Source organism: Polistes dominula, unplaced genomic scaffold (genome assembly GCF_049000335.1).
Source record: "Polistes dominula isolate Pdom_NZ unplaced genomic scaffold, Pdom_raw_medaka contig_373, whole genome shotgun sequence".
Taxonomy (NCBI): Eukaryota; Metazoa; Arthropoda; class Insecta; order Hymenoptera; family Vespidae; genus Polistes; species Polistes dominula.
The window spans coordinates 6,437,193-6,462,984 of NW_028300899.1; the positions used below are offsets into that span (position 1 = coordinate 6,437,193).

Consider the following 25,792-nt stretch of genomic DNA (forward strand, 5'->3'; position numbering starts at 1 on the left):
AGAAATCTCTCATACGTTAATTTTATCGTAAATTCTTCCTGATATGCGTTAACAAACAAACAAACAAATAAAAGAAAAAAGACAATAACATTTATAAAAATAAAAACAAAGATAATTTTATAATGAAAAATACGTAAAGTTGATTTTAATTAGAGTTTATTATAATTGTTGTTGAAAGAAAAAGAATTAAATTTTCATCTTAGATCATGACTTAATTATATATACATATAAATATATATATATATATATATATATATATATATATATATAAATTTATTGGTAATTTCATTGAAATTATTTTTATGTCATTGTGTTAATTATTTTTATTATATTTAAATATATATATATATACAATCTATACATTTGTACATATATTATAATTAGTTTATGCATTATATAATAATTATATTATACATATGTATATATAATCTATGTAATTATAAAATATAAAATACGAGAGAGTTTATTATTATATTATTGTAATTATAAATAAATATGGCACAATCTCGTAAAGAATTTTAAAAAATAGGATTGATAGTAAATATTATTAAAAAAAAATTAAAGATACAAAATTATGTTATTTTTTTTCAATAAAGATACAATATTTTATTTTATTTAATATAATGTTTTATATATATATATATCTTCGTTACGCACGTTTCTCTTTTTATTAATTATAATAAAAAATAAATGATATAAATGAATAATAAAAATTAATAATAATTGATATAAATATATATATATATATATATATATATATATATCTTCTTAGTATATATAAATTACGTGTCACGTTGTTTGTCCGCTATGGACTCCTAAATTACTGAACCGATTTTAATAAAATTTTGCAAACTGTGTGCAGTTTCATCCAATTTGAAAGATAGAATAGTTTATATCTCAATTTATAATCGCAATATTATTTTTTATTTCGAATTATTTGTTTATTAACAAAGAGTCATGGTTATCTCTGTTAGTTCGATAAGATTCTAACAGATGGCGGTATAAGGTAATTCGTTGACTTAAAGACGTGTATATCTGACTGATTGTGAGCCACAACAACGCTTGGCGGGGCACCCCTAGTTTATTATAATTATTTTATTCATCGTTATTATAATCTTATCAAAGATAAAGTTTGAAAGACTTATTTTTCTATTATTTTTTTATTTTGATGGGAAAACATGTTTTGGAATAAATTTGATGAAAAAACCCACGTTTTTAATAACTACGTCATTTTTCTTTTTTTTTTAATTTCTTATCAGTTGATAATTATGTAAAATTAGAATTAAAAAAAATAATCCGAATCAAAATTTGAAAAAAAAAACAGAGAAAAATGAATGAATAAAAAAATACATTTTGTTGTTGAACAAAATACTATAATAGAAAAAAATAAAAACCATAAATGAATAAAAATAAAAACCATGAATGAATAAAAATACATTTTGTTGTTGAACAAAAATACTTAACTTGAACTTAAATAGAAAAAAAAATGAAAATAAAACCACAACACCAACAACAAATAAATAAATAAATAAAATTTTTGAATACTTACGAATGGACAATTAACTTTGTAAAATATTTTCAATGCAACTCACCTTTTAAGGTTCAATTGTTATTAATGATTATTATTATTATTATTATTATTATTATTATTATTATTATTATTATTATTATTATTATTATTCGGATGAAACTTCTGAGGAAATTCAATAATTCGTATGATTATTTGCTCGGAATTTATTATACACACTAAACTAACTAAGAGTATAATAATCGTCTTTCATCTAACTCGCGTAAGAAGAAAAAAAAAGAAGAAAAAACACAAGTAAAATGTAAAATGTCGTAGTGGTGGGGATATACATATTACTAAAAGACACTCGCATCGGATTAAAGTTTGATTGAATTCTCCTCTATCGGTCAACATCAATGATTTGCTTTGCTCATGCGAATTGATACGACGACAATTGTGCAATTTTTTTTCCTTCTTTTTTTCTTGATATAACATACATATATATGTATCAATTTTGTATCATCATATTATTTATAATTTAACTTACAATGCAAATTCGAAGTATCAATAACGTAGTGATTTCGAACTTTGTTGGTGATATTGTTAAGTTCATTACAGTGTTGTTGTTTTTACTTTAATTATTATTAACATTTATATAATTAATTCATATTATTATAGGATAATTTTTTCTATTTGAAAATATAGAAGTTGTTACGTGTAATAGTTTTGTATTATAGAAATTTTTCATGAAAAATTGTCAACAATATTCACTTTCAATGGATAAAAAAGATATAGAAATGAAATCATCTACGATAGAAATATCTAATGGTAAGATAATAAAAAAATGAAGAAAATTTGTTATTTTAAATTAATTTATCTATACAAATGAAGTTTTTTTTCTTTAAATGCAGATTTATCTAATGAGATTGATTTGGAACTAAGTGTACAACTTGCACTTAATGAAACAGGTTCGTTATAATATTTTTTTATTATTCTTACATTTATAACCATAATTAATCATTTTTTAATGATTTTACTATATGTATTACTTCATTTACTTTTTACTTTTATTTAAATACATTTTCTTTTTTTTATTATTCACCTTTAGGTTTTGGAAAATTTAATTTGAAGGTAATGGTACTTTGTTGTTTGATTTATCTAAACACAGCACTTAGTATATGCAGTATCGGATTTATTCTTCCATCAGCTGCATGTGATTTTCATATGAGTACCATTGATAAAGGAAACATCAATATAATATCTCTGATTGGTAATAATAAATTAATTACAAAAGTATCCAACACAAATGTGTTCGATAACGAGAATTGAATTTTCATTCAATTTAATTTTATTTATAATTTTTTTTTTAATAGTACTTTAATATAAAATTTATTTATATATAATTAATATTCTTTAATGTTTGAATTACGAAAGATTGAAATAAAATATAATTAATGTTATCTTTTAGGTATTTCATAAGACAACATTTTGATTTTCAAAAATTACTATTTTACATTCGTAAGACTAATATTATAAATGAAATTCAATTAGTTATCTAAAGGGTATAGCCGGATAAGTATGGGAAATCTGCCCCCGTGGCTTTTTTGACTCGCACTTGGGGGATCGATTTGGTGTCGAATAAAAATAATTCATCCCAAATTTTAGCTCTTTTACTCAAACGGTTCTCGAGATTTTTAAAAAAACCTGTTTTTTCGATTTTATTTTTTTTTTATAGTAAAATTCAAAACTAATCAATGATGATTTTTTTCTAGTTCTTAGGAGTCTCTGACATGAAAAAAAAATATTATCATAATATTTTAACGAAAAGCCGATTTTTGGCGGACGAAAGAAAATTAAATTTTTTTTTTTTTTTTAGCTTTTTTGAAATATGCCAGTCACCAAAATTTTTTAGAAAATGTATTTTATACTCCTCTACACTCAGGAATTTTCTTGAATTTTTTGAAGTGGTGGAACAATATGAAAAAAATTAAAAACTCATTTTTTTCTAAAATCCCAAGTTTTAACTAACTTATATATATATATATATATATATATATATATATATATATATATATTTTATTTTTTTTTTTTTTTTTTTGAATTTGGAATAAGACTTGATTCTGATCTTGATCTTACAGAAAAAATAATTGCTGCCATGAATTCAAAAAAAAAGATCAAGAAAAACAATTATGCAATATTATTGAACATTACACGCATGATTTCTTCACGATGCGTTAATAAAAAGTATTTAAAAAAAGATAAACAGTGTGTTTCAATGAAAATACGAACAGCAATTTCATTTAACGAGTTGAGAGCAATACAATCACAATTTTATTTCTAAGGAAAAAGTAACAAAAAAAAATCAAACATCAGAACCAGCTGTTAAAAAAAAAAAAAAAACTGAAAGAAATTATTGGAAAAAAATGTTTTTAAAAGTAGAAACAAAACTATCAACAATCAACAAAATCTAAAAAAACTATCGATGAACAAAAATAAAAATAGTTATTTTTTAAACCAAGGAAATTCGGAATAAAAATATTAACAAACAAAATACTTAAATAAAATTTCCGATGATTCATTGTGATTGTTAAAGGAGTCTTACGTCTGTTTAAATTGTACGATCAAAATAATATTTTACGTGTGTTTAAAATTAAAATGATTTTATTTACGAATATTAAAAGTAATCTTTAACGATTGATCATTCTTTTTTCCTTAAACACAGTGACAGTTTAATTATTATTAAAATCATTTACGATAGTATTTTTACTCTGCAATACTTTTTTTTATATTCAATGTTAATAAATTATATGCAAAGAAATAAATAAAAAATTATACTATTAAATAAAAAAAGGGGAATAAAATTAAATTGAATCATTTGATACACTCTTACGTATAAATAATTAACATTATCAGTTAATAATTAATTGTAATGAATAATAATATTTTTATATATGCATGAACAGGAATGGCAGCAGGGTGTTGGTTTTGGGGTTGTTATGCTGGAATCAAAGGCAGAATTAGAACTTTAAAAATGTCTTTATTTCTTCAAGGAATATTTGAATTTTTATCTGGCATAATACCAAATTACGGATTGTTCTTATTATTCAAATTTTTAAGCGGTTTCTCGTGAGTAATTTTTTCATTTTTTTTTTCATTTATTATTCCAAACATTTGTTCATCATAAAATTATGAAACGATATTTCTTTTTCTTGTTTTTTTTTCTTTTTTTCAAATCTTATCGGATATTGAATAAAACGAAAATACGGATATTTGTGCAAAAATAAGGAAATTTAACATTGATTACACATGAAAATATTAATCGCGAAAGATAAAAGTGTGTAAGACACTTCATAATTAACCAATTGTACAAATAATAAATTAAGTAAAATTTATGTACTATTTTTTTCAGATTAAGCGGACAAAGTGGGACACTCTTCGTTTATTTAGGTGAATGTCAACCAACAAAATATAAAGAAAAATTACTTTCATGGTTAGAAATGGCATGGACATTAGGTCTTATCGCTGCTCCTGGTAAAAATCGTTCTTCTTCATTATTTTGACACATCACATTCATATCTACATTAATTATGAAATTAATCATATTGAAATTTTTCATTTAAATTCGAAATTTCAATTTCGAATTCATTTAAATATATATATATATATAATTGGCATGTATATATATATATATGCACATGCTATTTTCAAAAAGTAATTTCAATTTTGTCTCTTATCATTTGTGTTTAATCTATAATTACTAACTTCTCATATATGTTTATTTTTTATTTTCTGTTTAAATTAATTTTACAGTTATCGGCTGGCTCATAATACCATTACAATTTGAAATTGATGCAAAACCATTTACATTTCATTCATGGAATTTATTTGTGATAATATGTTCCTTACCATCATTTACAATTGGTTTTTGGTCATTGTATTTCAATGAAAGTCCCAAATTTCTTGCTGAAAATATGCAATTGTCAGAATTATCTGTTGTACTTAGAAAAATCTATACAGAAAATACTGGTAATCCTATAGAAATGTATTTTGTTAGTATTTCTTTTTTATTTAATCACTTTTTTTTGTTTTTTAATTTCAATTTTAATTTATAATTTATATATATACAATTATTTGTTTTTTTATTTTAAATAGGAAATACTTGACAAAAGTAAAAATCCTTTCTACGATAATTTGAAAATAAATAATAATCATAACAATTCTAATGACAATACTAAAGTGAAATCTTGGCGAACTATAATATATACAACGTATATACAAACAATATCACTTTTTAAATTTCCATATCTTTTTAAAAGTCTCAATGTGTTCATTTTAATATCATGTATTACGGCATCTTATTATACTTTGATGCTATGGTTTCCGGAATTGTTTCAAAGATTTGCTAAATATGAACAAATGTATCCAGAAAAAAGTTCAAGCGTATGTGAAATATCCAAAATAAATCTAATCGACAATAATAACACAATGGCAAGTAAAATATATGGAATACATACAGAACATAATTGGCAAGAAAAAAATAAGAAAAATCTTGACTATTTTATTTTATATTTCAGGTAGTAGAATACGATATATACGATTGCCAAAATAACATTCACGATAATGTATTTTTCCATACACTTCTTCTAGGATTGGGTTGTTTACCATTAAGTATTATTCTTCCCCTAACTGTTACATATACTGGTTATAAAATTTATATAAGTAATTATCCATCTTTCTTCTTTTTTTTTTTTTAGTACCATCCATTTTATTACATTATCAATTTAATCAAAACAAACATTTTGATTTCTATGTTTCAGTAATTTGCACATTCTTATCTACTTTAGTAACCATAGGATTTTTCTTTATAACATCATCAACTCAAAATCTTATACTCTCTAGTATCTTTGAAGCTTTAACATCTGTATGCATGAGTATAACACTTTGTATAGTTGTTGATATTTTTCCTACAAATTTAAGGTATGTCAGTTTTAATTTTACATTCTTTTTTTTGTAACAAACAAAGTTATTACAAAGTTTTCACTGTACATAAATTAATTTTAATTTAATTACAACAGAATGATGGCTGCTTCCTTAGCTGCTTTCTGTGCACGTGTTGGAGCATTTTCAGGAAATTGGATATTTGGTTACTTAATAGATAATTATTGTCTATCATTAATAATCATAGTAGCATCGCAACTCTTTTGTACGTTTTATTGTATTATTTTTGACTATTATTTTTTTTTGTTACAATTATTTATATTTATATTTATTTCTAAGTTGTACTTTTTATTTGTTTAGTTTGCACAATACTCAGTTTTCTTACTCCTGGAAGATTTGGAATGATCAAACCAACGAAGATAATATAGCTTGAAATATTTCATTACAACTATTTGTATTATTATAAACAAATTATTCTATAAAATAAATAATGACTATTTCACATTTTCTAGGCGCAACATATTAAGAATTCAATTTAAATTTCCCATCTATTTGTCTTATTAAATCTAACCAATGATTGTACAGAAGTGTATATGATGTCAAGACCAATCATGAAACATCATTAATGCGCAGCCGCAGTAAAACAGAGTAGATATCGATAGTATATTATTATTTTTGACAGAAAGTGTATAAAGCGTTTATATCTTATCGTTTGGAAATGATTTTTAATATTTCATAAATTAACATTGAAAGTTTTATAAAATGAAACTAGTTAACATACAATATGAAATCGCAAGATGATACAGCATATTTTATAGGAACGCGATTGATGATTTATATAGTAAATATAATTCCACGTCGTAAAGTATCAACAAAACCTCCTTCCGTAACATCGTTTTGATGTACGAAACATATATATTTAATAAATTAGTTTAATAGATCAATCGTTTACTTTTATACCGTGGCCATTTTCTGTGTTTAACTTTAATATAACATTTTTAAACATATATATATATATATATATATATAAAGAAAAAAAGATATTTTGAGGTTACAGTTCAACCAGTATTTATATATGTACAATTATAAATATCGTATTTATAATTACAATTGTTGTACGATATTGTTTACAATGAATTAATGAAGATAAAAAACTCGTGACTTGTTTGTAAAAGTAATTTAAAAAAAGTTAATTAAAATTGAATATTTTATCAAATCAAAGTGTGATAAATGAGAATATAAAATGTCTTTTCGTATGAGACTAGCTCGTAGTCGACCGATCAAATTACTTGGTGGAATCGCTATGAAACGTTGGGTATTTTCTGGTGCATACATTTTGTTCCTTTTTTTATTATACTGGTTTTACAGCTGTATTTTTGCTTTCTGCTTGCTATGTATCACTACTATAGGTTAGTTTTCTTTATACAACGTGTTTATTAAATTATAAATATAATTTTTATTTAATTGAAAGATTGGATATAAATTCATTATTATCATTTTTATAGTCGTATTATATCACAGAGAGGATCAATTACTTTATCATCCTGGATCACCAACACATTCTCGTTCTTATGTTCCTGCCCCATCTACTTACAATTTACCATATGAAAGTATATACACACGTTCAGGAGATGGTACTATGTTACATATGTTTTTCATACCACAACCTGAAGATAGAGCAAAGATTGCTCCAACCTTACTTTTTCTTCATGGGAATGCTGGAAATATAGGACATAGGTCAGACCATTTAGAAAGAAAACTACTATCAATATTGTTTTGATTGTTCTTGAAACATACAAAAAATTAGTCTATGATGTATGTTGTAAGCAGACTTCATAATGTTGTTGGTCTCTACCGTAATATTCAATGCAATATCCTAATGCTGGAGTATAGAGGCTATGGATTGTCACAAGGATCACCATCCGAGGAAGGATTGTATATGGATGCACGCGCTGGAATTGATTATTTAGCTTCCAAACCTAATATTAATACTAATGAAATCATTGTATTTGGTAGATCATTGGGTGAGTCGTATTAAATGAGTTGATCTTATTTAAATAACAATAATAATTATTATTCTATATTTATCTATAAAGGTGGAGCAATAGCAATTGATTTAGCAACTAGGGAAGAAAATGCAAGAAGAATTTGGTGTCTTATACTTGAAAATACATTTACAAGTATTCCTGATATGGCTGCATTTGTAGGATCCAAATTTTTCTTATATCTACCACTTTTTATATATAAGAATAAGGCATGTTTATTAATCATTTTATATATGATCTGATTTTTTATTCTGTTTGTTAATAATATTATTATTATTATTGTTGCAGTATTTATCTAATTTCAAAATACGATCGATGACAGTACCAACATTATTTATCTCTGGTTTAGCAGATACATTTGTACCACCTGGAATGATGCAAGAACTTTATAAAAATTGTCCAAGTAGATGTAAAAAGATTCTTCCAATTTCTGGTGGTACGCATAATGAAACATGGTGTCAACCTGGATATTATGAAAATATATGTTCTTTTTTGAATGAACTGAGAGAAAATCCATCGATTCCAGTTAAATCAGGTGAATGGCAGATAGATGATATTTAAAAATCGATGTTTTAATGAAAATGCATTTTGCGTCCAAGTGTATAAAAAATATTCTAAAACAAACATGTCCAATACAATATCAATGTAATGAAAATAAAATAAGGTTGGTCCAATAAGGTAAAAATGCATCATCCATTTTCTAGTTTTATGGTTGATTAATAATAAAAATGTTTGTTCATTTTTAGTTTCAATTTCTTGACAAAATAATTTATTATAAAAATAAATATCTCAAACGAGATGTATATTCATAATAAAGCTTAAGATTTATTAAATATAAATTATACACAAAATATTTTCTTTATAAATGAATATTTGTTATATCTAACAGTTTATTTAAAATCTTCTATTTTTACGAGATCTTTTTTGTTCTAACTTTTGAGTCAATAAAATTCCAATTACAAAAAGTATGATTAACACTAAAATAGCACTGCCTAAGATTGCTAATAATCCAGGACTAGATTCAATTGTTATTACTTTCTTTTCTGACACTCCTTCGAGTTGTACAGAGTATTTTTCTGAAAGATCAAATAATTCAGATGTGTCGTCACAAAATATTTTTTTCTTCCACTTGTACCAATGTACCATTCTCTTATTCGATAGGCTCAGAGGAGTTGCACATCTATTAAACAATATATACAAATATTTTCAATTTCTTACAATAATAATATCATTGAAGTAAATGACTATTTATAATACCTTAAATTATTCAAAATGCCTTGATTTATAACATAAAGTTGTGGTATTAGATCACTTAACATCCACTGTAATGAACAATCACATGCAAAGGGATTTCCTTGCAAATTAATACCATTATTTATTTTAAGAGTACCATTAGATGATAATAACAATTTTGGAGATATGTAGTTTATTTTATTGTTACTTAAATCTACCTACATAAATAGAAAATGATGTCAATAATAATGAAACAAACACATATCTTTGCAATTAATAATTTTAAACCAAAAATGTACTTACAAAACATGCATTCATATGATTCAAAGCTTTTTCATCAATGAAGCTTAGTTTTTCATTATTAGATATTGTAAGATTAATGCAATCATTTATAGGTGCTTCCAATTTGAAAAATGTATCATCATTTATTTTTTCAACTAATGTAATATTATTTGCGACAAATGATTGTAATCTTAATTTAGAGTACAATGTTAAATTTTTAATTGGATTGCCACTGACAATAACTGTTTTAATTGATGGATAATTTTCTGATGATAAATATATCGGAATGTGAGAATAATTATTGTTTGAAATATCTAATACTTTTAATCTTGGAAATGTTATGTTTGGAAAATCTGATAAACTATTACCACTTATATTTAAAAGTTCTAACTGAGATGTATTAGTAAAGTTAATATTTGTTTTTACGTCAATTTCGGATGGTTCTGAAATTAATTTTGTAATTTTGTTATATCCTATGTTTAATTCAGTTAAATTTGTTGGCAATTCATTAAAATTTATTAACGAAAGGAAATTGTTATTAATCATAAGTATTCTTAAATTGAAAAGTTGCAAAAAAGTATTTTCATAAATTGAAGTAATTTTATTAAACGATAAGTTTAAATATTGTAAGTGCACAAATGGTTTTAAAAATGCATCACTAATAAAAGTTATATTATTGTAAGAAAGATCAAGAACAATTAAATTATTAATGGGTGTGGTTATAATTGACGATTTAAGTATTTCAATAGAATTATGACTCAAATTCAATTTCGTAATAGTTGATAGTTTATCAAATATAATATTATCAAATACTTTCAATTGATTATTCGAATAATTTAATTCATCTAAATTATTAGATTCTACCAATTCATCAATATACATTTCCGACAGAAAATTATCAGACAAATCTAATTTTTTCATATGTTTCAATTTAATAAATGTGTTTGATGAAATAAACGTCAAATTGTTCTTAGATAAAATGAATTTTTGTACATTTTGATATTGATTTAACATTAATAAATTCATCTGAATTATGTTATTACTTGTAAGTAATTTTTCATGACAATTAATAATAGTTGTTTCTGTACCTGTAATAATTTCAATTCAATTAAAAAAATAATTATACAAAATGTAGAAGAAATTTTTACATACCATTGATAGAACATAAACATGTTGTACATATATCACTTTTACATTTAAATATAATATTTAAAAAAAATAAAATAATAATCCAACTATTGCGTAGAATATGATTCATAATGAAAGAAGACATTTCACATCGTGTATTGATTCACCGTTACCTTCTTTAACATTACTCAAGTAATTATAACTTTGGCACATTCACCATTCTATCCATGATAACATATCTGATAACATTTCCAAGTAAATGATCACACACACACACACACACACATACATATATACACAAGTATTAATATCTTTAGATATCATTTATAGCTCAGGACGTTAAACTATCAAACTCAATTAATGAGTGAGACTCATTCCAAATTTTTTATTTTACAAATATAAAAACTATATAACTATTACAAAACATTGTATAACTAATAACTATCTATTTATTATTGTTAAATTAAAGATTAATTAAACGCACAATAAATAAAAAATTAAACATACCATTCTTTTCCAAAAAATTATATCTATAAAATAATAGGGAATGTTGCTTAATAATTCTAGTGTTAGAAACAAATTGAGTAATGACAAATATTGGTATATATAATTGTAAACACATATATACCAATATATTTGTTTGATTATAAAGAATAACTTAATTAAAAAATGATATATATATCAAGAATATTAAATAAAGAAATATACTTGTTCAAAATACATCATTTAATTACCTATATAAATATAAACTTTTATTATGTACATTAGGATCTTTTAAAGAAACTAGTTAACGTAGTTTGTTTCTTCTTGGTCTGTACTTTAGCAACATCTTTTTGATGTTGAATAGATTCTTCTTTTTCTTTGATTTCTGTTGTATCTTCTGGACAATCCTCATATACGTGTACCTTTTTTGTTACTAGAAAACCATCCTCTTCGTAAGTACGATCAACAACTTTAAGAATTCTTGCTTTACCATTGCTATTCATCACACGAGGAGGAGTAGGAGGAGAAGGTGATTTCTTGATATCAATTATTTCTGCACTTTCTGGTTCTGAATCTGATTCCATAATTTCATCTTCACTTTCAGAATCACTCGAATCATCTTCTACGATTATACGTTTCCTTTTTTTCATTGTATTTTTATTCGATTCCTTACTACGATTTCGTTTAGTTCCACGTTTTTCTTTTTCAGTTTTATCGTTAATTTTAGTAGAAATAACTTTTATTTCATTATTATCTTTTACGTTATCTTTAACATTAGGTTTTTCTTTAGTTTGCTCCTTTTTGGTTTCTTCTTCTTTAGGAGAATCTTTTGTAACATTTGCATTTTTTCCAAAATAACTAGAAATACCTTTTTTATCATCTTTCTTAACAAATTTATTTTCTTTCAATGATGAATTTGATTTATCATTAGAAGATGTCTTTTCAGGTGTAATTTCTTGATTATTTTTAATATCATTTGAAGTAGATGGTTTATTATTATTTTCTTTATTAGTGACCTTTCCAAAAAGATTATTAAAACCAGTTTTTTGTGAAACGGGTACAGTTTTCTTATCCGTTGATTTTCTATTTGTCTGATTGTTATGTTTAACAGTTTCAGAAGGTTTTACTTTTTCTGGTTTATTGTCTGGAGATTTTACATTAGTTTTCTTTGGAACAGGACGATCTTTGAAAAGTGATCCCCATCTTAAATTTGACAATTCTTCATCACTACGTTCAACACTTTCGTTACATTTAATGGCACTAAACCTGACATCTCCTTCATCATTTATAAAATGAAATTCTAAGTCAGGTATAGATTTTTGTACACTGTATAAATGTTCCGATATTATTTTGTTAAATTTATCCTTAGCTGTATTTAAATTTGATTGTTTGACAACTTCTACTCGCATACCACCAGATTTTAAATAACCAATCAACATAACAGTTGATGTTATGTCATCATCTTTTTTATAATTCTGCCAAAATTCCCATAAAATTTGTTTTGCTATATTTACATGAACTTCCAATTCTTTGCTTAGCCATTTGTATGTAACCTAAAAAAGAAATGATAAGATATAAGTAAAAAAAAGATTATTGAAAATTTGTTTGCAGATTTGAAAAGGAAAGTATTTTTCAAATTAATCAAATAATATTCATTTTTACCACTTTATCTTCGTCGCAAACATAACCATTCAAAATTTCTAAATAATTATCCATAGATTTTACGCCCATATTGAATTAGTTTGTACGATAAAATAAACAATAATTTGTTTAATATTTATTATGATTAAAACTGTACGTAAAAAATAATTGTAATTACATAGATATTATATAATATATAAATAAAGATTATACTATTGTACGCTATAACGATTCAATTTTAAACTAAAATATGCGATGTTACCAACAGTTGATAAAGAATGAAACCTTAACGCCATCTAGAAATCGTATTAAAAAATATGATCATTAGTACTTCCCATAACAACCGCTACGATCGCTGTTTTCCTAGTGTACATTGCTAGGCTAAAAATATAGGGGAACAGCTTCCGTTGCATGGCGCAGCTATGTTTATCTTTAGTATGTATTAACGGCTATGGTTAGTTGAATCATTCGCGCGCAATCACGTGACTACACGAGTTCCTGTCCCTCAGCAATGTACATGGCGCGTCCCTCCTATAGGGTCCCTAAGTAGAGGTTAAGGTAGGTGATAAGCACGATAAGTCTAATGCGCATGCGCCGGTACCGCTTGAGTTAGAGAGAGACAACATATGTTCATGCAGAGACATTTCCACTTACACAATCGCCTATGGTTTGTCTCCTCTATCTGTAATATCTCTGATTTAACCTCAAATTTGCGATATTGTACATAATAATTTAAATATTAATGAAAAATGGTGTTGATGCTGTTATATTAATTTTATTTTTATATAACGTGTTTCAAGTTATCTTGAAAAATTGCAATAAAGTAATTTTAAATATGCTTTCTTGTTTAATAATAAATCGTATTGTAAATTTATCATTATGAATGAATTTTTATCAGATAATATTATCACGATGAACGATACAAAGCATGTGGATGAACAATTAACAATTAATCAAACTGAGTGTCCTTATGAAATAGAAAAATGTGTTAAGTGGATTAAATCAAATAATTTAGTAAAAGTTTGTATATTACTACGTCCAAAATATATTATTATTATTATTGAATTTGATAACAACTATTATTAATTTTAATCTAAAATATGATATATATGTTTTGTAGGTATGTTTACAATTCCCAGAAGAACTATTGTTAGATTCAGTGAAAGTTGCATTAAATTTAGAAAAATGTTTAAATAGAAAAGTATATATTCTGGGAGATACCACGTATGGCAGTTGTTGTGTCAATGTAATTAATGCTCAACATATCAATACTGATGGTATAATACATTTTGGACATGCTTGTCTTAATCCTGTAAATCAAATATCTGTTTTTCATGTTTTACCAAAAAGACAAGTCGATTTAACGTGCTTTCAAGATCAACTTAAGGAAGTATTACAAGATACAAACAAAAAATGTATACTTTTTTATGATGTAGCTTATGCACATTTGATTGGTAAGTAATTATAGGTAATTTTTAATAAAATTATTCATAAATATTTATAGTTTTGAGAAATAGATGAAATAATATATATTTTTTTATTATTTTATAGAATCTATATACACCAGTTTAAAACTTACATTTAACAATTTAATTTTATCATATTTAAATTGTACATCAAACGTGGAATTTACGGATAATAAAAGTTCATCAGAAACAGTTGTATTAGGTAGAATATATAATTTAGAAAATAATAGTACGATAAATGATTATGATGCAATATTTTTGGGAGAAAATGGAAAAACATTTTCCACGTTAGCAATGACTATTCCTGCCAAAAAATGGTATTATTTTGAAAATAATCAAATTATTGAATTTAACGTATTAAATTCACCCTGGTTGAAGAGAAGACGATTTCTCGTTGAAAAGCTTAAAGATGCTAATATTGTTGGTATAGTGGTAGCTACGTTAGGAATAAAAGATTATTTGAAATGTATATCAATGGTTAAAAATATTCTTAAACAAAATAATAAAAAAACGTATACTTTATCAGTCGGTAAAATAGATCCAACAAAATTAGGTAATTTTCTAGAGGTATGTTAAATATTTTGCTTACTATCAGCTATTTGTTCATTTAATTTTAATAATTATAATCTATATTTAATGTTTTATTTTAGATTGATGCATTTGTTGTAATAACATGCTCAGAAAATGAAATATTTGATTCTCGAGATTACTTACGACCCATATTAATGCCATATGAAGTTGATTTAGCATTCAATGCTTCAAGAACATTTTCTACACAATATTGCATCGATTTTAGACAAATACTACCTGGTGGTTTAAATTATTGCGATTTAAAAACATCTAAGGATGCAGACATGTCATTAATCTCTGGAGAAATTAGAAATACAAATAAAGATAATATTTGTATTGATAAAATGGATGCTTTAGTTTTAAAAACACCAGGTACCATGTGTTTTTTTTTTTAATTATAATTACGTAGAAAATTAGTAAAGAAAAAAATCAACCTTAAAATATTGAATTTTTGCAAATAGGTGTTGTAGCTATTGGTAATGCAGGAGCACAATTTCTTCAAGAAAGATCTTGGAAAGGAGTTGAACAAAATTTAGGTCAAGATTCTCCTTGTCCTGCACAAGTAGGACGAAAAGGTATAGCAAGTCATTATTACAATGAATTATTATGTACAGATAAAAAAGATAATATGAAAACATAAAGAAAAATTATTTATGTCTCTAATTAAATAAACAAATAAAATAGAAACAAATATTGATTGTAATAATAATAAGGAGAATTATATGTGACGATGATTATTTATGAAATATAAAATTGTCCATAAAACATATGAATGGAAATAACACAATATAAAAACAATTTTAATTAATGTGACTTTAAATTTAACAACCATTCAGGTTACATCAAATACAATGGAATGCAAGAAATTATATAATTATTATTTATAATAATTATAAATCTTTTGTTCCCTATTAAAATATATAGCAAATTGGAGAAAGGAAGAAGCTTTTGTTAGAAAGCTTTGTGTTAAAATCTATTAATGTTATTTACAATTATAAGCAAAGCAAATTATTCTTGGCATGAATAAATTTTGTTTTATGTTTTTTTTTTTACTTCTGTTGATAATGGAATTGTTATTATAGTTATATTCGTTATGTTTGATATATTAAAATTACAAAAAGCACGGGAAGAGAGTATATTATTGAATAAAAAGTATACTTTTAATTCGTATTATTAATTAAGAAATATTTAATTAATTTTTTTTCAAAGAAGTAATATATATGATTTTTCTTTCTTTATTTTCTTTCTTTTTTTTTTAAATGTGATATTCATGTATACATAAGTATATTTATTTTTGTTTGTTTATTTATTTATTGTTATAATCAATAATAATTGCCGTGCTGAAATTTGATACCAATTATTTATCTTAAGAAAATACAATAATCCTATCGTTACATGACTTTGATATTGTTAAATGGATTTATTTTTTTTTTTTAACGAATTGATAATTTTGTTTTTGTTCAAAAACACGTTTCCATAAATTTTTTGTCTTTTCCCATAAAAAAGTAATTACGAACAAATGTTTTTTATATTCTTTTAAAACACACAATTTCTTCTATCTCTCAACACAAGTTTTTTTTATCTCTCATCAATATTATCACAGACAAAAATGCTTTGGTCTCAAAAATTGTTCTCTTTCTTTCTTTCTTTTTTTTTCTCTGTTTTTTTTTCTTTTTTTCTCTTCTTCTTTTACTTTGCCTTTTTTTTCTTCTTTATTAACTTTTTCGCAATTACGATTAAAAGAATTCATACGTGATATATAATAATAATTCATTTTTTTGTCAAATATCTTAAACTTTTGTTTAACAAAAGTTGCTAATTTTTACGAAGTGAGAAAAATAAAATCATAAAATTAATAATAATAATAATAATTATTGTTATAGTTAAAACAAAATAAATGAATATAAAAAATAAACGTTAAGAAACTCATACAAAGTTTATCTGTAAATAAAAAAGAAAAAACAAAAAAAAAAAACATGTATGTTCGCAAAACAAACAAACGCTTTCGTATAAAAGCAGCAAAAAAAAATAAAATAATAATATAAATATAAATATATATGAGGCATTCCACGTCAAATCGGCCACTTTTGACCCCGACCCCTTTCGATTTGGCTGAAAATTTTTTATCCTATTCTACCCTATGAAAAACAATTTTCAGAATTTTTTTCAAATTTTTTTAGTAAACACAAAAAATCTGCGGGGATAATCGCAGATTTAGTCAAAGTTTCTTTTTAAAAAATAAAAAAAAAATGAAAAATAGCGAACTTCAAGAAAATAACGGTTTTTTTCCAAAAAAAATGCAAAAATTTCATGGATTTTATAATTTAAAAATTTTTTTGTATTTTTTTCTGAAAAGTACATTTAAAAACAAAAATTTTGAAAAAAAAATGTCTCAATAGGTTGAATTTTGAAGAAGTTATAGCCATTTAAAAAAAAAGAGCCATTTTTCAAAAATTAATAATTTTTTTTGTGTTTGGTAAAAAAATTTGAAAAAATTCTGAAAATTGTTTTTCATAGGATAGAATAGGATAAAAAATTTTCAGCCAAATCGAAAGGGGTCGGGGTCAAAAGTGACCGATTTGACGTGGAATGACCCATATATATGTGTGGAATATAAAAAGCACAAATATAATAATATTGTTGCCGTTAACATTACAAACAAAATTCTTCTTCTCTTCTTTTTTTTTTATTGAAGTTCTTATTTCGACCTTAGTAGTACACACTCGAAAGATATATATGATATATATATATATATATATATATATATATATATATATATATATATATATATTCATGTAACGCATTCATTCATCGTTATTAAATCTATGAGCATTTCTTTCTCATTAATCTTATTAAACACATTTTTATTTAAAACTCAAATTAGAAAGAGAGAGAGAGAGAGAGAGAGATAGCACTCCTGGTCGAAAAATCTTTTTTTTATTTATTTATTTTATATTTTTATTTTTCTTTGCTTCTTTTTCCAAAAATGTTAATCGAGTAAAATTTGAAGATCATTTTCTACTAGATCATTGTATATTGTTTATCTTTATTTTTTCTTTTTACCCTTTTATTTTATTTAGGTGGACCGTAAAGTAATGTCACTTTTTAACCTCAAAATTCAAATGAATAAGTTTATCAAACAAATTTTTATTATTAATCAATAATTCAATTAATTACGTTATCAACAACCATTTTTTTTATCTGCAATGCAAAATTTTTAATATAATTTTTATTTAAAAAAATTTTATTGAATAAAAAATTAATATAATTATGTAATTATATTATATTAAATATTAATATCAAAATTTGACATGCGTAGTAACGATCATTACTTTTCGCGGTTCTCCCTTAATATACAAGACGTACAAATTAACCTTGAAATTTTACTCGCGCAAAAAATGTAATGCAAAAATCATAGAGTTCATAAGTGCGAAGATCATGTTTAATACACTACAAGATTGTAACATTCTATAGTACTCTAGAATTACAACACGTGATATCTCTTAAATGTTCTTTATATTACAAGTAATCACATACATAATCGTTCTCCATTTCTCGATTATAAATTTACTTTGTTTTCTTTTTTATTTCTTCTTCAAAGATATATAAATACAAATCGTGTACACTTTATTCAGCTTTTTTAACATGTGTAGAAAATAATTGATTTAATTAAAATACACATTTGTTTTCAATCTTAAATAAATAAAATCAAAAAATAATTACTTGTCACGAAGATCTCGCGTAAGTCTCTCTGTGAATTCAAATCAGTGCTTTTAAACAATTAATTTTTTTTTCATAAAAATCAACATAAGTGTTTTTAAATACTTTTATAAATATTAAAAAATATTGAATATAATAATTAATGAAATATTTCATATTACTTTTGAAAATACAAATCTCTTCATTGAGAAGAGTAGTCAATTAAACAAAAAATCAATTGATATATTATATATATTTATATATATGTATTAACTTGTGATTACTTGTGCGTTAAACCCTGTAATCAAACAGTGGTTATTTTTTATAGCATATTATCAGCATGTGTATAACAATATTGTAGGTGTTGCTTTTTTTTTCTTATATTATTCTTGCATTCCCAAAATATAACCTAAAACCTAAATATAAATAAATAGTTTATGATAAAACGTATGTTTATAATAATAATAATAATAATAATAATAATAATAATAATAATAATAATAATAATAAATAATAATAATAATAGTATTATCATCATAATAATAGTTAAAATACAAATGTCCGAACTTTTTCCATGTGAAGTAAAAAAAAATTAGTAATAATTTTTTCTTCCAAAAATTTCTATATATAATATGATAAATATTTTACTATAAAGACACGTATTTCATAAAAACTTGACATAGGCCACCGAGATACAATTATATTAGAAAAAGAAAAATTTGTTTCATCATCATCTTCGTTTTATTCTTTTTTTTCTTCTTTCTTTTACTTATGTTTTTGTTAATGATAATATATTTATTTTGTATATATTTATATACTATTGCGGAATATATATATATTCTCTTGGGAATTCTCAGGACACAAGTGGAGTCAACTAGTAATTTATATGTTATGATATTTAAAAAACAAAAAGAAAAATTCAAATATAACTTCACGATGGTAACGGTGATTTAACAAAAAAAAAAAAAAACAATTTGAAACGATTATTATTACACGAGCCTACAAAAGGTGTAAACAAAAAACAAAAGAGATAGATAGATAGATAGAGAAAGATGTACGATTATAAATAATTAATCAGAAAAAACGTACAGAGATTTATGAAAGTTAATAGGATTCTCTACTTTTAATAAGATGTATTATCCTTTATCTTTGTTTTTTTTCTCATAAAAGCATTTTGATTTGTATATATTTAGAGACATACACACATGCTATTTTTATTCTGTTGGTTTAACGTGGATGCTTTTTTTTCATTCTAAATAATCTTTTTGCAGGCCTTCAATTTTCAATCTTATTTAAGTATTATCAATATCAATGAAATTCATTTATCAAATACAAACATTAGATGCAAATAATATCATTTTTCTCATTTTCAATAGTTACATGGCCATATTATCTTGTTTTAGATATTAAAATTTAATCGAAATTAAGCATTCTTTGCCAAAAGAGCATCGATCAGTCTAAGTCTTGCCTTAGTTTGTTTGTATGATTCATAAACTGTCGTGACTTGGGGGCCACGATCTTCTCTTTGCATACGACGTCCTGCTCGTGCTTCAAATTGGGCTTCTAATTCTTTCAAAGCCCTTCGAAGACGTTTCTTTTCTTCCCTTGTAATCCTTTGTTGAACCAATAATTCTTCACTGAAAATTCAGAAACAAAAGAAAACAATTATATTATTTGAAAGATTGTTTAGATCAGGGATTCCCAAAGTGGAGCGCTATTGCCATCTGGTGGATGGCGGTAGAAACATTAATACATATATATTTTCTATTAATTTGCTATAATATTTATTATATAATATATTTATATGTATTAATATAATATATTTATAAAAAATATTTATATGTATTGACATACATATATAATTCCTATTAATTTTCCTATAATATATTTCCAATTAATAGCTACTAAAATTAAAAAAAAAAAATTAATATCCAGAGGGCGCTAAGTAATGTTTTTCTGGAAAGATGACGGTAGGACAATTACTTTGAGAATCACTGGTTAGATGAATAATTAGTTAAATAGTATATTACTGTGGCATAGCATGAAGGCTTTCACCAGCGCTACGACTTCCTTCACTACTACTGTGTTGACTATCACTATCTGTTGGAAGTTGGTCTACTGTTTCAATACAATCTAATATGCCTCTATGAGACATGTCTGGTTCGCTAGCTCTTCTTTCCGCATCCGTTGAATTGTTTGGCAATGCGGATGAAGTAAAATCCATTGCTTCGTGTTCTAAGATTGTTGCTAATTCCGAAATACTATCCTTATTTTTACTCTGTAAAATTAAATAGAAAAAAAATATATGTATATATAATAAAATAAAATATTAAACATACATCAATAATAATAATTAGAATCATGTCAACTTACTGCTCCTGATCTGATAAGTAATCTTTTCAAAGTTCTGTATCTATCGTACAACGGTCGTACGATAAATCTATCATCTTTGGAAACTGGCCTACCAAATGTATTTTCAATATGAAGTAAAGCCTTTTGTACCGCAGTTTTTTCGTCAAACAATTGTTCATAAGTCAATTCTTCCATGTTATCAGGTCGATTACATTTTAATCGTTTTTCTGTAAGTTTCTTTTCCACTTCTATTACCATTTCTTCCATCGACGCAGTTCTCGATTTTTCTTGACTGTTATTATTATTAGTTGGACTTACAGCAGTATTTAATTTGTTATTGGCATTAGCAATAAGCGCGCCAATTGGATCTTCTTTTAACATTTTATGTTCCTTCCTTAATTTATTTAATTCCGTGCATAATCTTTTGATATCACGATTACTCATTTTGTCCGAATGACTTGGACGATAACCAAAGTTCTCTTCAAATTCATCCTCATATTTTTTAATCTTCTTCTTCAAACCGTTAATATGTTTGGTTAAATTTTTCAAACCAATCTCGGAAATATTTGGTGCATTTTGTTGCGTATCATTATTCTCCGAGTAGAATCTTCTAGGTACCAGCAATGAATTTCTAGGTGATAGCATAGCTTCTACTCTTGCATCAGAAACTTCTTCCTGATTATGTAATAAATATTATAATTTATATTATATTTATTAAAATATCATAATACACACATGTATAAAAAAGTACGTACGTTTCCTGGTCGATGTTGAAAACCCCAATTAGTTAGACTAGGATTATTTCCATCTTCATGATCAACGGTTGGTGGCCGAGCTGGTGATGGAGACCTGCTAGGTCCACTGCTCAACATTTCAAGAAAACTTTGTGCCGGTGATCCATTGTGATCATTTGGGCTTGGGGATACTGTATACATATTTTCATGTTCTTCATTTTCCTATTAAAAATAAAACAACGTTATACAATCCAATATATATATATCATAATATTGACAATATGAAATTGGGATCTCTAGCACTTGAATGCGCTATCTGGTGGCTAAATTTAAAATTAGAGTAGATAGGTCGAATTGCTACGCCACGCCCCTGCTAGAGATCCCAATACTTGTAAAAATGAATTGTCCCAAGCCCCGGATAAAGGGGTGGAGGGTTCAAGGGTAGGGTTAGCAACCTACCCTCGGTAAAACAAAAACATTGCTTTCAAAATTAACAAAATAACATCTTCAGGCTTTAAGATGAAAAAGATGAAGATTTTATTTTACACAAAGGTTTATTAATTTATACCTTGCTTGAACTTTGATCAGTGTCTGGTACTTTGTGAATTCTTCTTCTACGTGCTTGTCTTCTTCCTCTTGGAGTAATACTTCTGCTAAATCTTTCACTGTTCCTTAAACGTTCAGCATCACATTCAAATCTCTCGCTTGCCAATACTGCTTCGCATGGTGATGGTACCGGTGATGGTTTTTTAGAAACCGGTGATACATTTGTTCTCTCGTGCAGAGGCAAACCTCCGCATCTCTGTAAAAGATTAATACAAATATATACACATATTTATAAATTTTTGTAATCAAAAGTTTGGAATTGTTTTTTTCCATATATGAAAATATTTTGATGATCAATTTCTTTATAATATAAAACATTAATAAATTAAAAAAAGTTTTAAATAATCTTCTTAGCATTTATCCTTTTGTTTATAATGCTCTCTTGTATATAGTTTATACAATTAATTTTACTTTACCAACTTTTACAAGAAGCATGAAACAATATTCAATTGGAAACACACAACGTAGAAATTAATTTTCATAAAGGGGTGCTTTAACAAAAAAAAAATATTAAATAAAATAACAAAAGCAGTCGTTTCTATAATATATGAAAAATAGGTAATTCAAAAAAAAAAAATATTCCACTCACTTGAATAAAAAAAAAAAAATATAATATACAACAAGACGTTCAAAAAATCACTACTACTCATATAAAATTTCTTGTTGACAAATAAATCTACCTCGGTTACGTTAAGGGCATTCATTTTTATTTTTTTTTCTTATAAATAATCCTGCGTTTCTCAGAATTAATTAACGTTGCTTTTATTCCAAACTTTTGGCCCGATGAGAAAGTGTGTATATCATCTACAAATAAGAACAAAATAAGAAACGTTTGTTCCTTTGTTTGATTTTTTTATCTTCCCTCAAATAAAATTATTTAATATAACATATATATTATTTATAATATAATAGATGGATGTGTGTGGATTTAAAAAATAGAATATTTATCTTACCACACCATGACCCATGTCTTGTCCAAGTTGTGACAATATGTTCAAATGTTGTTCGCTATTAAAATCTTCGTGACTACTAACACGTCTTATCGTATCCGATGTATCGTTAGGTGTATCAAGAACACGTTCTTCGCTACTACTTCTGAAAATATATACATATATATAACAAATCGTTATTACATAAACTTACATTTAATTATACGTAGAATTGATTTAATATTGAATAGAAAGAAAATGCGACAATTATATGTAAATATTATAAATGTTTATTTCTTAATAAGGATTAATAGTATCTTTTCATCTAACAAATGGTTTCTTAGTAATATAATTGTATCCTATATATATATAAATATAATTTTATATAAAATATAAACAAATTTTAAAAAAATTTTTAATTTAAATTAATATAATAAATATAATAAATATTATTATAATTATAATAATATATAATATATATTAGGGTGGGTCAAAAAAATGAATTATTTTTTTTTACTGGTGCCAAGGAAAAATAGGTTGCTAGACACCTTAAAACAATTCTCACCAAATATGAGCTCTTAATTTCAATAGGAAGATCCTCCGCATTGCAGTTTTTTATTTTTTTTCAGTATAATAGAATAAAATTCATACCTCATTATTTATTGATTGTACAGAAAAATGTTCTGGACGAATTTTGTAGGAAATTTAATGCTCTACAAAAAAGGTATCTTATATTTTTTTCCGTAAACCTCACCATTTGAATGATATTGAAGATTTAAGTTTGATTATTTTAAGACAAATTTCATTTATGTTTATGAATTTTATAACTTGACAATAAATGACTATTATAAAATGCGCAATACAATACAATCAATTAATGATGAGGTATGAATTTTAATCTATTGGACTGAAAAAAAAAATAAACTGCGATGCGGAGGATCTTCCTATTAAAATTAAGAGCTCATATTTGGTGAGAATTCTTTTAAGGTGTCTAGCAACCCATTTTTCTGTGACACTTGTAAAAAAAAATAATTCATTTTTTTGACCCACCCTAGTATATATATATTGGGTTGGCAAGTAAATAATTGCGAATTTTGTTGATAGATGCATTTTTAATATCAGCAATGACTTAGTTGCTAATCCAATAATATAAAATTTATATTAATATATATTAATAAATAAATAATAATAATAATATATATATTTATAAATAAATAAATATATTATAATTATAGTATATATTAATAATATATGTATATATAGGAATACTTTTGTAAAAGTACTCCTACTTATTAGAGTAGTACTACATAGTACTACTATTAGAAATACGTTAATTTGAAAAGAAACTATTATTCAGTGAGCTATTTCGATCATTAAAAAAACAAAAAATAAATCAATGTAAAACATACCTGATCAATTTTCTTTCTTGACAACAGGATTCTCGTCGTTCCTTACGTTTACGCGGTTTTAATGCGCAAAGTAACGATGTACTCTCCGATAATTTACGTTCGTCTTTTGTATCTTTGCAAATTGTGCAATCTTCTGTCGGAAGTATACCGTTTAATGTATTCTCACGAACGCTGTTTTAACAAAGAACAAAATTAGCATAAACCAATTTTCGAACGTTTATAATTGTATTCTTTTTTTAAAAATCCAGTTAAATGTTTCGTTTTTTTTATGTTCTAAATTTGTGTGTCAACTTAATGAGAAGAGTAAGACAAATAATTAAAAAAAAAGAAATAATAATACGGCCGACATAAATTTACAGTACAATTGTACAGTTACAATAAACTCGTCAGGTTTTCCATTTACAGTCATAAAGATTCCATTAGTTTTTTACTTTTTTTTTTATGACACATTTGAATCTATTTATGTTAAACGTATTTTACATACAGACACACTGTATATTATGTAAGTTATCCAATTATGTTTGCATATATATATACAGTATGTATATATATGTTATATCATTACCAAGTTTGTTGATAATAAGTTTAGTGATGTAATTTTCTACAGTTTACATAGGAATGTCAATAAATCACGTTTTTAGAATATAATTATCTAAAAATAACGAAACGGAAAACGATAATGATTAATTCTGGAATGTTGATTCCATTTTTATATATATATATATTTCTTTTATTCTAGTATATAAAATTAATTCTTTTGAAAGAAAAGA

The 25,792-nt window shown here is 24.7% G+C and overlaps 6 protein-coding genes across 9 annotated transcripts in view; 3 read left to right on the top strand and 3 right to left on the bottom strand.

Moving 5' to 3' along the window:
- The first annotated feature begins 1,924 nt into the window (after nucleotides 1-1,924).
- Nucleotides 1,925-6,952, top strand: LOC107067729 (synaptic vesicle glycoprotein 2C). Its single transcript, XM_089178997.1, has 11 exons — nucleotides 1,925-2,335; nucleotides 2,419-2,475; nucleotides 2,616-2,777; nucleotides 4,471-4,633; nucleotides 4,917-5,038; nucleotides 5,318-5,556; nucleotides 5,660-5,999; nucleotides 6,086-6,226; nucleotides 6,325-6,484; nucleotides 6,583-6,710; nucleotides 6,806-6,952. Exons 1-11 carry the CDS (start codon nucleotides 2,254-2,256, stop codon nucleotides 6,871-6,873), a joined length of 1,662 nt encoding a protein of 553 aa, XP_089035123.1. The 5' UTR covers nucleotides 1,925-2,253; the 3' UTR covers nucleotides 6,874-6,952.
- A 173-nt stretch (nucleotides 6,953-7,125) lies between these two features.
- Nucleotides 7,126-9,175, top strand: Bem46 (abhydrolase domain containing 13-like protein Bem46). Its single transcript, XM_015323503.2, has 5 exons — nucleotides 7,126-7,854; nucleotides 7,951-8,182; nucleotides 8,276-8,469; nucleotides 8,542-8,699; nucleotides 8,779-9,175. Exons 1-5 carry the CDS (start codon nucleotides 7,689-7,691, stop codon nucleotides 9,049-9,051), a joined length of 1,023 nt encoding a protein of 340 aa, XP_015178989.1. The 5' UTR covers nucleotides 7,126-7,688; the 3' UTR covers nucleotides 9,052-9,175.
- Nucleotides 9,176-9,379: 204 nt separating this feature from the next.
- LOC107067723 (uncharacterized) lies at nucleotides 9,380-11,283 on the bottom strand. Its single transcript, XM_015323492.2, has 4 exons — nucleotides 11,158-11,283; nucleotides 10,027-11,093; nucleotides 9,748-9,941; nucleotides 9,380-9,670 (listed from the first exon to the last, which is right to left on the bottom strand). The coding sequence occupies exons 1-4, from the start codon at nucleotides 11,276-11,278 to the stop codon at nucleotides 9,385-9,387; spliced, it is 1,668 nt and encodes a 555-aa protein (XP_015178978.2). The 5' UTR covers nucleotides 11,279-11,283; the 3' UTR covers nucleotides 9,380-9,384.
- On the bottom strand, nucleotides 11,254-13,512 carry LOC107067722 (uncharacterized). The gene is made up of 2 exons (XM_015323491.2): nucleotides 13,279-13,512; nucleotides 11,254-13,169 (listed from the first exon to the last, which is right to left on the bottom strand). Exons 1-2 carry the CDS (start codon nucleotides 13,345-13,347, stop codon nucleotides 11,898-11,900), a joined length of 1,341 nt encoding a protein of 446 aa, XP_015178977.2. The 5' UTR covers nucleotides 13,348-13,512; the 3' UTR covers nucleotides 11,254-11,897.
- Nucleotides 13,513-13,894: 382 nt separating this feature from the next.
- On the top strand, nucleotides 13,895-19,965 carry Dph2 (Diphthamide biosynthesis 2). 2 transcript variants are annotated; one of them, XM_015323486.2, is made up of 6 exons: nucleotides 13,895-14,080; nucleotides 14,156-14,277; nucleotides 14,378-14,711; nucleotides 14,809-15,290; nucleotides 15,374-15,665; nucleotides 15,755-19,965. In XM_015323486.2, the coding sequence occupies exons 2-6, from the start codon at nucleotides 14,170-14,172 to the stop codon at nucleotides 15,931-15,933; spliced, it is 1,395 nt and encodes a 464-aa protein (XP_015178972.1). In that variant the 5' UTR covers nucleotides 13,895-14,080; nucleotides 14,156-14,169; the 3' UTR covers nucleotides 15,934-19,965. The 2 variants fall into 2 exon arrangements, with proteins under 2 accessions (XP_015178972.1, XP_015178971.1); XM_015323485.2 differs by having other exon boundaries at nucleotides 13,895-14,277.
- LOC107067677 (protein FAM13A) overlaps nucleotides 16,713-25,792 on the bottom strand; it is a 34,716-nt gene continuing 25,636 nt past the window's right edge. For all 3 annotated transcript variants that reach the window (XM_089178970.1, XM_089178960.1, XM_089178966.1), the window contains 7 exons: nucleotides 25,023-25,193; nucleotides 23,638-23,779; nucleotides 22,647-22,880; nucleotides 22,100-22,300; nucleotides 21,366-22,019; nucleotides 21,023-21,270; nucleotides 16,713-20,629 (listed from right to left, as the gene is read on the bottom strand). In XM_089178970.1, coding sequence (XP_089035096.1) covers nucleotides 20,416-20,629; nucleotides 21,023-21,270; nucleotides 21,366-22,019; nucleotides 22,100-22,300; nucleotides 22,647-22,880; nucleotides 23,638-23,779; nucleotides 25,023-25,193 — 1,864 coding nt within the window. In that variant the 3' untranslated portion in view covers nucleotides 16,713-20,415. The remainder of the gene's footprint in view (nucleotides 20,630-21,022; nucleotides 21,271-21,365; nucleotides 22,020-22,099; nucleotides 22,301-22,646; nucleotides 22,881-23,637; nucleotides 23,780-25,022; nucleotides 25,194-25,792) is intronic.

Bases quoted from the DNA above. Each gene is read 5' to 3' on its own strand.
- Bem46 (XM_015323503.2), top strand. From the start codon at position 7,689: ATGTCTTTTCGTATGAGACTAGCTCGTAGTCGACCGATCAAATTACTT. The intron at 8,183-8,275 runs GTCAGACCATTT...TGTTGTAAGCAG, and splicing joins GCTGGAAATATAGGACATAG to ACTTCATAATGTTGTTGGTC. The intron at 8,470-8,541 runs GTGAGTCGTATT...TTATCTATAAAG, and splicing joins TGTATTTGGTAGATCATTGG to GTGGAGCAATAGCAATTGAT.
- LOC107067723 (XM_015323492.2), bottom strand. From the start codon at position 11,278: ATGTCTTCTTTCATTATGAATCATATTCTACGCAATAGTTGGATTATT. The intron at 11,094-11,157 runs GTATGTAAAAAT...AAATTATTACAG, and splicing joins ATGTTTATGTTCTATCAATG to GTACAGAAACAACTATTATT. The intron at 9,671-9,747 runs GTATTATAAATA...ATTGTTTAATAG, and splicing joins GGCATTTTGAATAATTTAAG to ATGTGCAACTCCTCTGAGCC.
- LOC107067722 (XM_015323491.2), bottom strand. From the start codon at position 13,347: ATGGGCGTAAAATCTATGGATAATTATTTAGAAATTTTGAATGGTTAT. The intron at 13,170-13,278 runs GTAAAAATGAAT...TTTCTTTTTTAG, and splicing joins TTTGCGACGAAGATAAAGTG to GTTACATACAAATGGCTAAG.
- Dph2 (XM_015323485.2), top strand. From the start codon at position 14,137: ATGAATGAATTTTTATCAGATAATATTATCACGATGAACGATACAAAG. The intron at 14,278-14,377 runs GTTTGTATATTA...TATGTTTTGTAG, and splicing joins AATCAAATAATTTAGTAAAA to GTATGTTTACAATTCCCAGA. The intron at 15,291-15,373 runs GTATGTTAAATA...GTTTTATTTTAG, and splicing joins AATTAGGTAATTTTCTAGAG to ATTGATGCATTTGTTGTAAT.
- LOC107067729 (XM_089178997.1), top strand. From the start codon at position 2,254: ATGAAAAATTGTCAACAATATTCACTTTCAATGGATAAAAAAGATATA. The intron at 6,227-6,324 runs GTAATTATCCAT...TCTATGTTTCAG, and splicing joins TGGTTATAAAATTTATATAA to TAATTTGCACATTCTTATCT. The intron at 6,485-6,582 runs GTATGTCAGTTT...TAATTACAACAG, and splicing joins ATTTTTCCTACAAATTTAAG to AATGATGGCTGCTTCCTTAG.